Source organism: Nilaparvata lugens, chromosome 7 (genome assembly GCF_014356525.2).
Source record: "Nilaparvata lugens isolate BPH chromosome 7, ASM1435652v1, whole genome shotgun sequence".
Lineage (NCBI taxonomy): Eukaryota > Metazoa > Arthropoda > Insecta > Hemiptera > Delphacidae > Nilaparvata > Nilaparvata lugens.
In genome coordinates, this window is record NC_052510.1 from 23,926,827 (window position 1) to 23,944,759 (window position 17,933).

At 34.7% G+C, this 17,933-nt stretch overlaps 1 protein-coding gene across 1 annotated transcript in view; it reads left to right on the forward strand.

Annotated features, from left to right (window-relative positions):
- Positions 1 to 1,217: 1,217 nt before the first annotated feature.
- LOC111047298 (cyclin-K) overlaps positions 1,218 to 17,933 on the forward strand; it is a 30,506-nt gene continuing 13,790 nt past the window's right edge. Inside the window, exons 1-4 of the mRNA XM_039432372.1 lie at positions 1,218 to 1,662; positions 5,347 to 5,478; positions 11,829 to 11,934; positions 12,027 to 12,084. Of these exons, the coding sequence (XP_039288306.1) occupies positions 1,444 to 1,662; positions 5,347 to 5,478; positions 11,829 to 11,934; positions 12,027 to 12,084 (515 nt within the window). The 5' untranslated portion in view covers positions 1,218 to 1,443. The remainder of the gene's footprint in view (positions 1,663 to 5,346; positions 5,479 to 11,828; positions 11,935 to 12,026; positions 12,085 to 17,933) is intronic.

Consider the following 17,933-nt stretch of genomic DNA (forward strand, 5'->3'; position numbering starts at 1 on the left):
AGCTGAATTGTAATTACATCATTTTTTGAAATTCCCACACTTACATGATTTAAAATGTTATCAGAATACCTAGTGCATTGCTATTATTATATATTCAATAATCCTGTGTTAATAATCATCATATTTAATAATCATCATGAGTCAACATAATTCATTTTATTTACTTACTTTTATTGTGAAAAATATGAGATTGTTATCAGCTGAATTGTAATTAATTTTTGAAACCTTTCAATTTCAAATTGTTCATTTTACTCTGGTAATTATGTAGCATATTTAACTGTTTGCTTATCATAGTCATATAATATAATAAAATGTTTCTTCATTATTTGCTTCATTTTTGAAACTCCCACTCTTACATGATTTGAAATTACAACAATGCACACCTACATAATTCTACATTAATAGCCTGCTGTAAGTAGGCCTATATTATTAAATTGAGATATTTCCTTAAACAATATATCATAAATCTTCCCTTTAACAATAAAAATAAATCATATAATCCAAAAAACAATAATATATCCTATCAAAATAAACATAAGACTGTGTTTAATAGTTTCAATTAAACACAGCCCTCCTTTGGACTGTGTACAAACAAAATTCGGGATTGGAATAATAAGGACTATGAGCCTGTTTTTTCATTCCCAATCATTCCATGACAGTTTATATATTTGTCCTTGTTGAATAAATAAAAATAAATAGATGATACGCTTCTCTGAAATCTGGCCCATAGTTATTCCCTTGCTTGTGAAAAGTTGACAATACTAAAACTACTGCAGTCACAAATGAAAAAAATCTTTTCTTTATTCATATTCAACCTATTTCATTATTTTTGCTCTCAAAAAGTTAACAATGAACTGCTTAATAAAGGAAAAATAACGCTTCCATGGAATAAGACATACAATATAGAAATAAAATAGAAATTGAAACTGCGCAATGTATTTTTCCATAAGAGCCAATGTGTTACAAAATGACAGCAATGCGGGTTGCCTATCTTTACCAGCTGTCTCACTTTCTTTGTGTTGCTAGTCCATTCCAGTTAGTATAGAGTTCAGTGACTGGAGCTACGGTTACCGTAACTGTAGCCACTGCGATAATAAATTAGAGATCATTGATATAATATTCTCTATATCAATGTAAGAGATAAATAATGTAAAGTCATTTGGGATTGATTCCGGTGTAAATTTTGGGTAATTTTGTCCATTGCTTTTGTTTTGGCAACACTGTTGCTGTTTAAGATCAAGATGGCTTCGCTTTAGATGTTGTAGGTTATGTTGAGTCAATAAAAGTTATCGGTTGTTTTTTATTGTAGAGTTATATTTAGAAATGTCCTCAGAGCAATTATGTTATTATCCATTGAATTGCAATGCTTATCAATAATCAAATGTTTTTATCTTTGATAAGATAAAAACTATCTTAAAGGAAAGTGAATATTGGCTCCCAAAAATGCCGTGCTGGTATTATGAAAAGAAGGAACTGCGAAATACTCCATCAGCCCAAGATGGAATTGATTACGATACAGAATGTCGTTACAGAAAAGAAGGAGCAAGATTTATTATTGACACTGGTACTAAAATGGATCTTGGTTATAATACTATGGCCACCGGAGTTGTCTACTTTCATCGTTTCTACATGTATCACTCATTCCGGACTTTTCCTCGATATGTAAGTACTTGTTCAGTCCAGTTATTACGAAATCAAGTTAATAAAACTAACAGTCAGGGGCTGGTAATGTTTTACTGGATGATTTGAGCGTAAAAACCAATTTACATTCTATCAATCTTGACATTTTAGTATATCACTGGTTGTACGACTCCATAACCATTTTTTCGAGCTCTCTCTCCTTTGAAAGAAAGTTTAAGGATATTTCACACCTGTGTAAATTCAATTTACATTATGCCTAGTCCACACTTAGCACAGTAGCTAGCCCAGCCTGGTAAGCTTGGCCTCGTTGGTCTTGCCATCCACACTGCTTGTTCACTACTTAATCAAGGCCAACGTTGGCAAGTGCTCCCTACACGGAGAGCCAAATTGAAAATAAAGTTTGAGGCTGAAAATATTAACTAGAAGAGACAGAATATGAACTTTCAAAAAAATTAATGCAATAATAACTCACAGGAAAATAACTCGAATCACACAATAATAACTCAGAATCACATTTCAATTGCACAGTACACAAATCAAACCAGGGCACGGGCAGACAACTAAACAGTACGCAATGGTCGACTAGTTTGGAAAGGGCTGGCCTTCGCTCGGAAAAAATCGAAGCGATACCCAGCGCTTACAAACCACCCATCCACACATTGGAGCTGGCCGACGCCGACGTTTGCCTTTGTTGGGCCAATATGTACATGCGGCATTATTCTGTTGTATTTTTCAATACAATTTTGTACCACCACAAACACAAAAATAGTACAAAATTGTGACACTTAGACAAAAACAATAATTATTATTCCAAATAGCCACATTAATTATCTTATTCTTATACGGCTGGAGGCGACGACTACCGGTACAAGTGAAACACTTGTTTACCAGTTGGAGTAAAAGCTTATTTGCTGTTTCTAATTCTTAAGCTAATAATTTAAAATGGAATCTTAATATAATAAACAATATAAAGTATATTCAACATTAAAGCTATCAATTGTGAATTAATCCTGACAATAATGAAGATTTTTAAAAGTTGGTAGACTTTTTCTTATTTGCACTGACTGTCAGTGTGTTACTTCACTCATCAGCAAAAGGAACTGTCTGCTCGGGGTTGTGTGACTCCTCAGTGTTATATTAACGTATGCAATTTTCCAAGTTAAGTGTTTTAATATACAAAGTATCGAATTTTTGTTCTAATGATTTTTCTTTGGAAATTTACTTCTTATACGTACATCAGGTATGGTATGGAACATATAATCACATTTGCTACCTCGAGGGTAGCGGAAAAATTAGATAGCTGATAATTCCTTCACTTCTTCACTATGTATAAAACCTGAAGTGAGACAACCGATAGTGATTGTAAGTAAGCACATGATCTATAAATTTATTAGGCATCGTAAAAGCAACATACAATAGTAGCCAACACTCCAAATTTATCTGTCGCCATGTAACTAACGTTCATACAACAAAACCATCAAATGAGTCATCGAATCTAATGAATTTACAGACTATTTTCTGTAGCAGCGGCGGCTCTAACAACGCGTCTCGAGACGCCGCTAAGAAATTGTTCCTATAGTGACGTCCGGAGACACGTGGTTAGTAGAGCCGCCGCGGCTAGAGCAAACCAATAAATCATAAGCCTAAACTATAAATTCATTAGATTTTATGATTCATTAGATATGAATCGTTGAAGCATTATAGTAGCCGACATTTCTAATTAATCCACCGCCATATCAGTCATACAAAATTGAAATCCAATGAGTCATCGAAGGGAATGAATTTACAGGTCATGTTCTCTTGCCGCGGCGGCTCTAACCACGCCTCTTGAGACGCCTGTTTATAGCCGCGCGTTTCGAGACGCCGCTAAGGAATTGCACATTTAGGGCCGGTTTCCGAGCCCGGGATCTATAAGTTCTGGACTTCCTGGACTAAAATAAGCGCTCGGGTCTAAATCGACTTTCTGAGTCACGGGTTTATCTTCTAAACTCCGGGGTCTATTAAGTTCTCGACTTTTTTGAGTCTAGGACTTGCACAACGCAGTAAACATGAGTGAAATTCACAATATTATATTGTTATTTTGGCAATGGGAGACAGTTGATTGAAGCGGGCTAATTCAAATAAGCATGCTCTCCAAACTATTTTCTAAAAAACGTTTTGATTTCTTTGTAGACCTATTCAAAGCAAGACCTAACCTTTTGAAACATGAATGAATTCACACATTAGGCTACATTTCACGTTATGCTATTATTGATCATTGATCCTATTTTGGAATAAACATTTTAGTAGGCTATTGAGTTGGAAAACGTATTAATTTGTTTGAAAAAACTGGAATATTTTTTTATTGTTATATACTACTTTACTAATATGTTGAATATGACATTGATTAATAACATTCCGATTGGAAGATAAAATTCCAAGGCAATCCTTGTATTATTTTTCTAGAACATTTTTAGGTTATGTCACAGTCGTAAAATAAGGTTAGTTTTTTACGCATAATATTCTGATAGAACTTTATTCCACAATAAACTTGCAAACTACAAATTATGAACTTAGATGGACTAATCCGAATAATTTAGGTATTCCATATCTATTTGTCTATTCACCTACTCTAAAACAATAACTGAGTTTTTTTCTCAGTTAAGTCTAGAACTTAAATTTAAACCCCACCCCAGTCAAGTGTTTAAAATCACGCTGTTTTAAGTTCTGGACTTAACATTTTTTTATACATCATCGACTCGGGAAGAGACGAGAATCTAATTCAAGTCCTGGACTTAAAAGCCCTTCACTCGCGAAATTATAAACTCCAGAGTCTAATGTGAACTCTAAATTCCAGGATCTATTCAAGTCCTCGACTACGTTAACGCCCTTACTCGGAAAGCCAATTTTCTGACTCCAGTGTTTAAAGCCGGTTAAAGTCTAGAACTTAGCTAAATCCCGACCTCGGAACCCGGCCCTTAGATGTTTCCAAATGTGAGTTAAATTATTGATCACTGCCATCTTGATCAATAGTATTTTTTGTCATTTGTGACGACGCCCATGAATCTGACAAGTGTAGGTAATGGATGAAGAAGGAATCAGGTTCTTTGCAATTCATCTGCCACCATAATAAATACGCAATGCCGTAACATTAGCGATTAGGCATTACATTTGTCAGGTTTACTTGAATTAAAGATTCCATAATCTTACAAGTAGTATAGATCATAAATTAAAAATGTAATCAATCACAAAGTTTTCTTCGTAATTTTTATACTTTTCGTGCATCATATAGTTTTTTTTTATACATTCTATATTGACTGACAAATGTTTTTATATCATTTTCCCATTTGTAGGTTGGATTGTACCTTCAAGATTCAATTTGAATCTAAAAATCAAACATGTTCAACATCAACTTGAATAAGAAAAAATGAAGATTTAAGTTTTGGATTAATAAAACTTGATGGAAGGTCTACATTGGTATAATGAATACAAGTTTCTGTTCTTGTAGTCTACATTCTTATAGTGGATCCAAACTTTTTTTCTTTAATGCAAGGAAATTTTATTCATTTAAACCAAATCAAAACGAGCTGGCTCACTATTTCATAATATCTATGCATTTGCCAAAGATTCTATAATAATAAATGTATTCGTAGAGCCTCATTATTGCATTAATCTTATTAGATGATTTACCATTGCCAGTGAAAGTCCATAAATTTACTTTTCAAGGTGACAGCCTGCTGCTGCCTGTTCCTAGCTGGGAAAGTTGAGGAAACACCCAAAAAATGTAGAGATATTATAAAAACAGCAAGTGACCTTCTAACTGATCAGAAATTTGCAACTTTCGGTGACGATCCAAAGGTAAGAGTTTAATGCATAGCTGCTAATTTTAATCAGCCTATTGTATTTTGTGAATAATTTGTTACACTGTGGTCAGACTTCAAATTCATTTTTTCATCAACTACTGGGCTAATATTCATTATAATTCAATTAGCCCCTATAAGTCTTAGATATTATCATTTGAAACCTCATATTTAGACCATTATTATCTGAGTTAGTATACTACTGAATTTGTGCAGTGAGTCTCCCATACATAGAATTAACACAGCAAGGAGAACACGTCAAGGTACACAGCAAGGTGCCTCGCAATGATGAAATCGTTTACATTTTCTATCAGTAAAGGGGCTTATTGACAGGGAATGAATAGGAGTAGGAATGTTGCATGCGGCTCGTACACACAGCTCAATAAGAACTGGAGATAACAGTGATAACTGTGTTTTTTTCTAGTTTGGCTTGGTTTAATTGCAAAAAAGAAAAACAGTTGAAATAAAATGATAATATCCAGTACAGTACCCTCTTTAAATCAATTTCATAATAATTCATGACTTTGAAATGCATTTAAAAATATTGAAATGTCATCACAATTCCACTTCAACCTTTTCTTCTCTGCACTACATATTCCTGCCATTTTTAGAACGCACAAAAACAAATTAGTCCAGGCAATGGTTGTTAAAAAAGGAGTATAGAAAGAAAAGTTTGGAAGACAATTTTTGACCTCACAGTTCTGTTTAGGGTAGTAAAGACATATACATTTCTAAAATCCCCACTCCTACCCACTGTGCTAAGGGGGTGGGGGTGGTTCAAAGGTACCATTTTTTTTGGTTTCTAGCATGTAACTCGAAAACTATGCATCTTACGAATATGACTATTCTATCCAAAATTAAAGCTCACATACTTTTCTACAATGTTGATTTAACAACTTTTCCTATATATCTTCCTTTCTTCCATAGTTTTCGAGATATTCGCTCTTGAAAGTGTGACATTTTTAAAAAAAAAACATGTTTACCTCCAATTTTTTGCTACATTTGCAACTTTTTAAAAATTGATTGAAAAAATCCATATATATATGAGCTTATAAAGCATCAGATTCTTTTCAATTTGATGTATAAATTCACAAATTTACGCATTTCCCCACGACTGTTGCAGCAGCTTTAGCTTGGAGTGTGAAATCTCCAATTTTGCAACAATAGACCAATAATTAACGAAGGAAATTGGAGGGAATGTTTTGAACACAATTTTTGACTTTGCAGCTTTTTTGAGACCAGTTAGTAGGTAAACATATCAAAAGACCCCATCTCTATCCCTTGTGCTAAAGGGATGAGGGTGGTTTAAAAGTAGCATTTTTTGTTTTTTGCTTCTAAACTTATATCTTCGTCTAATCGACATGACAAACTATTCATAAATGAAGCTTGATAAATTTTCTAACATTTTTGTCGAGTGGAGTTTTGTGTTATTCCAACATTTTTCGAGATATTCGCTCTTGAAAGTGTAAAATTGTTGGAATAACAGGTATCAGGTATCTATCCTATTTTTTCTCTTCAAGGGCTAATAACTCTCCAACAATGCATCGTAGTAATTAATGTTTCTGGTACGTTTTTAAAGCATTAAATTATCTTCAATCTGATGTATTATTTCACAATTTCATGTTTTCCTTCCATTGTTATAGCAGCTTCAATGTGGGGGGTGGAATTTCCAATTTTGCAACAGTTGTTCATTTGAGATTTGAGGGGAATGTCTGGAACACTATTTTCAACTTTGCAGCTCAATTGGGGCTGCTTAGGAAGTAAACATAGCAAAAGTGCGCAAATCTAGCCCGTCTGTTGAAGGTGACAACCGCTAAGTTGACACCTGTTGAAAAATTGAAAATTTCATCCCCCCCAACATTTTTGCTGCTATAAAAATGAAAGGAAAACATACTTACTTACTTTCGATGCTCTACAGCCCTGGGTGGGCCTTGGCTTCCTGTATAATACGCCCCCAATCTGTTTTCTGATTAACTAAACGACTCTATCTACGTTTTCCCAAACGTATGGAGCATAGGTCCTCCTCAATTAGATCCTAATACATCCATCGCCTTCTTGGTCTTCCTCTCCTACATGTCCCTTCCACCATTCATCCTAGCAGCTGCCTCGACATTTGTGTAGGAGGCATTCTTTGGACATGTCCCAACCAAGAGATTCGCCTTGATTTGACAAACGAACAATGTCTTATTTTTGGAGAATGCTGTCCATTTCAATGTTGTTCCGAATTCTCCACTCATTATCCACTAACACCGGACATAAATCTTCCTGATAAATACATCAGATTGAAGATTAATGCTTTGAAAACGTACCAGAAGCATTCACTTTTAAGATGCATTGTTGGAGAGCTATTAGCTCCGAAAGAGCAAAAAATTGGATGAATACCTGTCATTTTACACTTCCAAGAGCGAATATCTCGAGAAATGTTGGGAATATCACAAAACTCCACTCAACAAAAGTTGAAGAGAATTTATCAAGCTTCATTTTTGAATTGTTAATATATTTAATAAGTAGACTAGTTAATAGTTATAGTTAATATATTGTTTTAAATGTGCTTTTGTAATTAACACTTTATTCATTAAAAGTTTACATTCATGAACAAGATAAAAAAAAATACTACATAAATTTGGAACGTTCATCATAAAACTCTCACTTGTTAGTCCGGTTACAGAGCTCGACCGACCGTCAGTGAGTACGTCAGTCGCGCTTGTCTTATCTACAATATTATCTAAAATATTATCTACATTTATTTGATTCGTAGCTCAAAGTGACTGCAAGTATTCCCAATGGTGATACAAACTCGAAATAACTCATCAAAATTTCTGATGGACATTCTGAGTTAAAAAAATGTTAATAGTTAAAAAATGTATCTTCATCCCCAAGCAATAATGTATATAATGGTACTAAATTCCCTTTGAAATGCTCTTTGGGCGACCATCGTGTGAACTTGATATCTACGTCTTTTAATCTTCCGTTTACGAAGATAATAAGCTGCAATTAAACAATAAAGGCGTCCATTTTGTTAGTCAGAAAAACTTATTTATGGATGCGTATGGTCAGGATGGTGCATACGCACTGACGGTCGATCGAGCTCTGAATGTGTAAAACTGATTTATGGATGCGTATGGTCAGGATGGTACATACGCACTGACGGTCGGTCGAGCTCTGTAACCGGCCTTATCTTTTTATAAACAGTTTGTTTCCAAATCAGTCACCTTGACAACCGTGCTCACATGATAAGTATCCATGTAGGGCTAGCCCAACGTTAGTAGACAGAAGCTTGATCACTCACAGGGATAAGATTCGAAGTGGTGGGGGGAACGCCAGCGTGACGTCACGTGTAGTAAAAATGTGATAGAGTAACCACACTGAGCATGCAGTTTATTCACTGTATCTTCAAATACATCGTCGTTTAATCCCCTCAAGATTGACCTAGAACTGTAAAATTCTCCATACTTATAGCAAATGAATCACTGATTCTAATGATGTTGTTAAATTTTTCAAGTTCATTCAACTTGTATGAATAAAATGAAGTTGAAAGTTTTTCAAGAATCTAAAAACGTGGCACTTAAAAGTTGATAAGCTGGGAAAACGCTAGTAGACAACGTTATACTATTATAACTTCAGATTAACCCATAAAAAATATTGATAAACCAATACATTGCAATAAACCGATCCCGATAAATCAGATGAATTTCATTCATATAAATGCACTGAACACAATGTGCTGGTATCGAGCACATGTTCTACGAGAATCAAAATATCTCATCCCCGAAATTCACAAGCTGATGTATAGCCAAAACTACAAGATATAAATGCGACCTAGAAGATGAAGAAATCTTGAGGGTTTGAAAGGGAAGGTTAGGAGGTGGGGTTTTTGCTTTTAAATGGCAAAATGCTTGTATTATTTGAATGTTTTGATAATAACTATTGTAAAGCAGAAACAGAAAGCTTGCATGTCAGAATAAATGTTTGTTTTGTGTAATTTGACCGTATGATTTTCAAGAATGCGATATTCTGCCTACTCTGTACTACAGTCTATGTCACGGCTGCAGTTCCCCCACTCCAATTGCATGTCAACTTGAATACTACAGATGAGTGACCAACCTTCTGTCTACTAACTTTGGGGCTAGCCTACATCAATACTTTGTAATAATACATCAGATTGAAGATTAATGTTTGAAAACGTACCAGAAGCATTCATTTTTACGATGCATTGATGGAGAGTTATTGGATGAATACCTGTTATTTTACACTTTCAAGAGCGAATGTCTTGAGAAATGTTGGGAATATCACAAAACTCCACTCAACAAAAGTTGAAGAGAATTTATTAGTTAGTCCAAAGGTCATGTTCTTAAGGCTAGTTTACACACACATCGATTGATATTTGATAGTTGAACGTTCGATATTTTGTCGTCCTTACAAATTCTATTAGATGAAACAGATGATGCTTATCAAGTTCCTTTTAATCTCGTAGGATAGTTGGAATGCACTCGATTCCTATGTCGGTTTGGCTTCTTTCGTCTCTTTGGTGGCTGAGGTGTAGTAACAGGGTAGTTCTCCTGTTCACTTTCTGTTTGAGGTTCAACGCTGGATAAAGTGTTACCCAATCGAACGTCAAATCGAATCGGCAATAAATCGAACGTCCAAAAATCGATGTGTGTGTAACTGGCTTATGATGCATAGTTTTCAAGTTAAATGCGAGAAATGATTTTGAGTTGAAAGATTTTTAAGCAAATGCACTCGCTATAAGGTTGAAACAGAAACTGAATCGAGCGACGAGTGTGTGTGAAACACATAATTTGTCTGCTGTCCCCTGGCAACGAATTAAAACCTATTCGTGTCGAGGGTGTGTTTGGTGCTGTGCGGTTTCTATTCGGTACAGAATTCAAACCGAATTACCGTTTCTCATTTGTAGGAATCGACTGAAAACGAACCGAACGGAACCATATGCGTGTGAAACAAGCCTTAGGCTCAACTCACACTTACGCGACTCAGGTCGAGAAGAGACTCTACTCTAGTCGAGAGAATGTGTTTCCAAATGGTGACACTCAGACCAGTCGATTCTAGTCTCTGCTACTGTAACCATTAGAAAACATATGCTCTCGACTAGAGTCGAGTCTCTTCTCACCCTGAGTCGCGTAAGTGTGAGTTGAGCCTTAGGTTTCCTCGCTAATAAACTGCAGTCTAGTGCCTTTGTTATACTGCATTAGTAGTTTCAAATCACGAAATATAGAGATACAAGCAGACCGACTGAGGTAAAGACTTAGTTACCCAACATGAGAGCGAATTATAGAGTTCATTTTCACTTTCATTTTACTACATTTTTAACTCCAATTTTTTATCTGATCGACTGCATAAGGGTAACCGTTCACTGGAACCGTATTCAACCGAACCGTTCGGCCGAATATGATCGTCCATTAGGACCGTTTACGTCAGTCTAGTTGCCAATTATTGAATTAACTACTATCATAGCCACCAACATTTTTCATAAACAATGATTATATTGAGATTTTGAAAATTGAATAAACAAATGAAGTAGTTATTCATTACCGGTACAATAATCTTACCTTCAACAAATATTCACTAAATTAGTTATTCATTACTAGGCAATCTTTGTTCACAGATTCCTTTGAACATCACGACGATGATATCTTTTGTCTCGCATATCCCACAATGGAACTTGCTCTTGAACCAAACCTATCAACTTTTCATTGTCCATAGTTATAACTTTATACAACCGAACAACTTCAAAAAAACAAGACTGTGAAACAATTTTAGGTTAGGAGCACTCAACTCGACTAGTTAGTTCGGCCGGATAGAGCCGGAAAATCCCATTCAATTCGGATCGAAAAATTGATCGGCCGGAGACGGCCGTGCCCGGTTGTATGAACTTGTTGCAATGGACGAGCATTTATTCCTTTATTTGTTGGGGGATCGTTCGGTCGCATTCGGTAGTTTTCGGCCGATGCTAGTTCAGACGAAAACGGTTCTAGTGGACGGCCCACCTTATAGTCAGACAACAACGGACTATTGTGCTTGAGTGAGGTTTTCGATAACCACCATTCAATCTACTGACCTTTCTTATAAACACCTCTAAGCTATAACTTATAGCCTAATACAATAATTTTTATTTGTTTTTCAATTGCAATAATATTGTGTTTTGTTTGCCGTGAATAACTGAAAGTTATCATCAGGTAGCCTACCTTGAAATATTGTGTTAAGTTCATTGTTATTATCATTATTGTTAGACTGAAGTTGCTCTATTTTTTGTTCATTTTTATTTTTACCTGTGTGACTTCATTTTTCGCATTACTAATTGTTGTATTCTAATAAATCATTCATTTTCAGGAAGAAGTGATGACTTTGGAACGTATTCTGTTGCAGACCATCAAGTTTGATCTTCAAGTAGATCACCCTTACGGATTTCTATTGAAGTATGCTAAATGCTTGAAAGGTATGTACAGGATTCTCAATATCCTTAATGCCCAAGCTATTTCATAAATTGAGCTATTGATATTGAATTTACAAGTACTTCTAACTTTTCAGGTGACAAAACAAAACTTCATAAAATGGTACAAATGGCCTGGACTTTCGTTAATGACAGGTAGGCTTTTTCATTATTTATTTGGAGTTTTTAGTTTAGGGAAAAAGTGTTATCCCTTTTACATCTTATTTGTGGTTCAAGTGAGAGGTCTCAATCCTTCAGCACCAAGTGTAATGATTATTATAATATTATGGCGGTTGTTGTCTGAAGGAAGAGCGTTATATCATAAACAGGCAGAATGCTTAAATAATAAGTAAAGGGAAGATTATAATTCAATTCAAAAATTATCTGTTAAATGGATCAATTAGCATGATTTGAAATAACGCAATATATTAATATATATTAATAATATAATAATATATATTAATATATATATATATATATATATATATATATATATATAATATATATATATATATATATATATATATACATACATATGTATGTATGTATTATACGATTAAGATTATTAGTCTATCTAATGAAAAATTGTATTTGTGTCAACCTGACATCACGCTTTGGAGCCATAAGTTGTAATTACGTTTGAGGCCATTGTTGACTAGGTAAGCTAAAAGGTAAAAGGCACCATAAAAAGTTATCAATATAATTGAGTTAGATTTGAGAATATTTACTATAGTGCCTCGTTATAATGGCAGTGAAGAATCACGCATCACTGCTTCGCCACTAAATTCCAAATTCCTGCTTATGTCCAGGAATAGGCTTGTTATTTGAAAATTTTATAAAGTGGAATAGGCTACATAACCTTCTTTCTGGACTAGTATAATAATGGATCAAAATTCGAGGGAGGAACAGTTTTGGGTTGTACTTGTTGGTCCTCCCCCAATTACTTTAATGAATAATTGTGCATCTTGAATCAATAAATAGATGAATATCAAGAAAGATATGAGAACAACGTTGCCGATTCTTTGCCTTGCCACTGCCTTCTATAAGGAATGGCTGATGCCGGTGTATCTGATGTACTGTCAACTGTAAATTCTTATTCAAAATGATCAATAATATTTCATTTGCCAATAAAATATGTTTTTCAATGATTGAATAATGAATTTTCAAAACTGAGGTTTAATATTTTATTGATATTTCTTACTTATCCCATGTAGTCCAGTCAATATTCACATGAAAAAGGGGATGTGCTTGCAATTCATATTCTAGTTCTGATTTTTTAATATATTATTTGGATACATGAGAGAAGTCCAAAACCAACTTCTTCATGCAGAATTTCCTTGTGCTAGTTACAGGGTGGCCCAAAAACCTCGTATTTTCTGTTCATTTTCCAGTTTTCAGCTATTTCTGCCAAATCGGACAGAAAAATGCTCTCACATTCTTTTAGATTATGAAATTCTGAATAAAATGAGATCATTCGGAACTCACAGAAAATGGCCAATTTCAATCGTAAGTTTCTATGATGTATCAGACTCGTTTTAGAAATTCTTGATCTACAGTAGAATCACAAAAAAATAAAAACTGAAATCGCAATTTTTAAAATCTTCTGTAACTTTCGAATACTTTTAGAATCGAAAGTATTATTTATTGGAGTGGGAAGAGGGGGAAAATTTTCATATCCTCACTAGATTTAGAAATTTTATCAGAAGTATTTCACAAGATATGCAGCTTTGAATATAGAAATTAGCCATTTTTGTGTATTGGAATATGGGGCTTAACTCACGATGTACACTCAACAATAGATTTTCCATTTTTCAACCGAATTTTACTTATGATGCATGATTTTGGACCGCCTTGACGAGCCGAGAAGAACAGGACCGCGTCAAACTGGGCTGGCGACAAAGTGGGCTGACGACAAACTGGCACTCTAAGGAATGCAGCCCAGTTTGACGGCGTGCAACTTTGTCGTCTGGTGACAAAATCTGAGGAGTGCCAGTTTGTTGTTGCATGCACCGCCAAACTGGCACTCTAAGGAATGCAGCCCAGTTTGACGGCGTGCAACTTTGTCGTTTAGTGACAAAATCTCAGGAGTGCCAGTTTGGCGTTGCATGCACCGCCAAACTGGCACTCTCAAGATTTTGTGTCTACTATCGATCAGAGAGATACTATTCTCCAAACTCTAGTTTGTGTCTACTAGTTAGAGAGATACCACTCTCCAAACTCTAGTTTGTGTCTACTATCTATTATCAGATTAGATTTCTTTATTTATGTATGTTACAATAATTACTGGCTTCTACACTAATTTACATTAAATGACGGTGAAGCTAATTATTCAACGAATTTGACAAAGTATAAAAAATTGATCAATAAAAATAAATATTAAATGCAATTAGAATAACAATAATATAAAATTGTAATTTAACTTCATAAATCGGCGGTGTTTCAACAAATAATTGTCGATTCTCTAAGAAGGATATAAAATAATATCCTTCCCATAAATACACGACCGGGTTGTGATGGAATAGAGCTGTTAGTAGTATTATAACATGTGAATATATGATTTGAATCTAGAATTATGGGATTGATGAATAAGGTGGATGCTATTAGAATGAGTAATAGTGAATACAATATTGCTTCAAAGACTCAAAATAGATAAATGAAACAAACGTTATAGGGTGGGATTTAATTAAGATTTTAGAAATTAATTAAGTAATAATGACGATATACAATACTGAAGAATAGAAAATGTTGAAAACAGAAACTTTCCACCCTGTATATGTATTCGCAGTGGACAAACATTAGTATTATTGGCACATTGTTGTAGAATATATTTCCAAAGCTTCAAAATGACATCTGGTTAGAGGCCGTAAGTCCATATTTTACGGCTTGAGCGTCATCGGAAAAAGAGTAAAAGAGTACTTTTTGCAGCGGAAAACACGCTTTTTCCACCAAATGCCAATCCCAACAATTAGAAAACCTTGTAACTAACTCATGACCCCTTGAAGGTACAGACCTGAAAATGGTATCAATCTCTTCGTAAAGATGTATGGGAATAGATTATCCATGATGGCAATCTCAAAAATGTTTGTCATCTTAGAAAAATCTAAGATGGCAGCCAAAAATCTGATTTCAAGAGTTTGTAGTTAAATTCACAATAGTAAAAGTTGGTGGAATTGGATAAATCTTTCGGATATTGTAGTATGATTGTATTGAAGCTTCCAGATGACTTAATTGATCCGATATCCTCGACATTACTAGAATTAAAGATGATTTCTTGATAATCGACATATTTTTGCCGCCATCTTGTTTTTTTCATGATGACAAACATTTTTAAGATTGCCATCATGGATAATCTATTTCTACACATCATTATATAGAGATTGATAGCATTCCCAAGTATGTACCTTCAAAGAGCCATGAGTTACACGGTTTTCTAATTGTTGAGATTGTCATTTGGTGGAAAAAGCGTGTTTTCCGCTGCAAACAGTACTTTGTACTCTTTTTCCGATGACGCTCCAGCCATAAAATATGGACTTACAGCCTCCAACCAGATGTCATTTTTGAGCTTTGAAAATATTCTACAACAATGTGCCAATAATACTAGTGTTTGTCTACTGCGAATACATATACAGAGTTGAAAGTGAAATATTGTCCCCGAAAAATGTATGTTTCAAGTTTTTGAAGTTGAATAAATAATTGAAAGAGTGGTTGAAATGAGATGATTCTTCCGAACATCATTGTTTGGTTAATTCTAAACACTTTGGTGGTAAAACCAATCCGATATCTGTCACAATAACTGAATACCAAGAGATGTAAAAATTTCTGTCAATAATGACAGCCATCTTGTATTTTTCAATGATGTCGAATATTTTCGTTGTTACCATCATCAATATTCTTTTTCGTCTTGTTGTAACGAGGAGATTGAGACCATTTGCAAGTCTCTATCTTTAAGTAGTCATGAAAAAATCGATTTTATAGTTCTAGCTTGTTACTTCATGCATATGGAAAAACGCACAAGAAATCATGCAGGATTTTCTTTGGAGGGCGCTGGAGAACTCATTTTTCGATGTACCGTACAGCGCACGAAGATATATCGTTCCAAAGTTGAAAAAACGCTCTAAATTACAAAGATTGAAAATTTCTTTGTATCTCTTGCAGAAAAAAGTTATAATGGAATGAAATTTGAACAAATTTAGAAAAAAACGTTTTTTGGGCTTTTGAAGGTTATAACTAAAAAAATATGCGTTTTAGAGGAAAATTTTATAGAATCAAAATCTGTAGAGGAAGATTTTAAAAATATTTTCGTCTAGAAAAAACGGTTGAATATCTTGAACGGTTATTGAAGTACAAGCGATATAGTAAAACCCTGAAAATTTTGGCGGCCATCTTGTTTCCGAGGTGTTTGACTGTGATTTCGACTTATCATCATTACGATCCTTATTATGCTAGACCTAATGAAGAAATTGAGACATCTTCCACGGCTGTTACTCAAAAATGACCACAGAGTGCCTTATTCATGACATTTGCACCCGAACTATATTTTAAATTATCTCTAACAAGTTTGATTATTCTGAAACGTCTCTGATCGGGGAGCTTCAGGGTAGAACTAGCAATGTGTGCTGGGGTAATATGTTCATGGCGTTCAAGAGAGTAAACAAAACGTAGACAATAATTTTGCAGCGCAGCATTTTGTCATTGAGTGTAACTTGCATGCCATTGAGGACAGAGAGTACGTGAAATGTAGAAAAATCAAAGATTGGACCAGTAATAATCGTATACTTCTAGGAAGGACATCTAGCAATTTTTTAAGTGAATGCATTGCTGAGAAAATCTTTCTACAGGTTTTACTGACTTGTTCTGACCAGTCGAGGTTTTTATCCACATTGATGCCTAGGTTTTTCAGAGAGAGATTCCTTGATAAATTCGGATACGCATTCATAAAATCAAGCACTATCCAATTATTAATATAATTATGTTTTATATTATATTGTATTGACATAATTTCTTGTGTATTATTTTTATTGATAACCCTAACCTATTAATAATTTAACAATATTAAACCTCCATTTAAATGGTGGTTGGCGCTTCATGCCTTGATAACAGATTACAGATTATCAACAAAAATTACAAGATAAAAGTCCAAGTAACACTAGCATATTATTCAAATTTTAAAATTTCTCATTAGCCAATTATTTCTACACTCTTATTCTTATTGTAATTCAAATCATTACAATAGTTTATTGTTTAATATTATACTTTCTGCACCAGTAAAAATTCAGACTAAAGGCAACTCAAATCTGAGACCAGTTGAGGTGGGTGAAATATAGCCTGATATTAATAATAGCTAAGTAAAATGTTGCTCGAACTCGAATTTTATTATTTTCAACATTCATTTTTATGAAATCGTAATTACAACAGATCTTCAACACCCTCTTTGTTTAAAGGACGAGTCCGGCTTGCGGATCGGGCTCACAGGCCCCATCCGGCGAGTTGGGCTCAGAAGAAAATCACCACTAACGTGTATGAACTTCCAGAGTCCGGCTCGTGTACTTTTCAAGCTCGGCTAGAGAGCGCCCACGTTGATTCATTATCCATATGAGATGGAACTCATCTAATCTTGAAACAAGTGGCCCCCTCCTTGTTATGATTATCAATAATAATTATTTATCATGTATAATGTAACTATGTCTTCTGCAAATATGAAGAGTACTTTGTCTTCATAATCCCAGCATGTATCTGTTTGTGAAACACCTATGTATAAACTAATCACATCAGGACTTAAAAGTAGCCCAGTTTGGCGGCGTGCAAGTTTGTCGTTTGGTGACAAAATCTCGGGAGTGCCAGTTTGTCGTTGCATGCACCGCCAAACTGGCACTCTAAGGAATGCAGCCCAGTTTGACGGCGTGCAACTTTGTAGTTTAGTGACAAAATCTCAGGGGTGCCAGTTTGTCGTTGCATGCACCGCCAAACTGGCACTCTAAGGAATGCAGCCCAGTTTGACGGCGTGC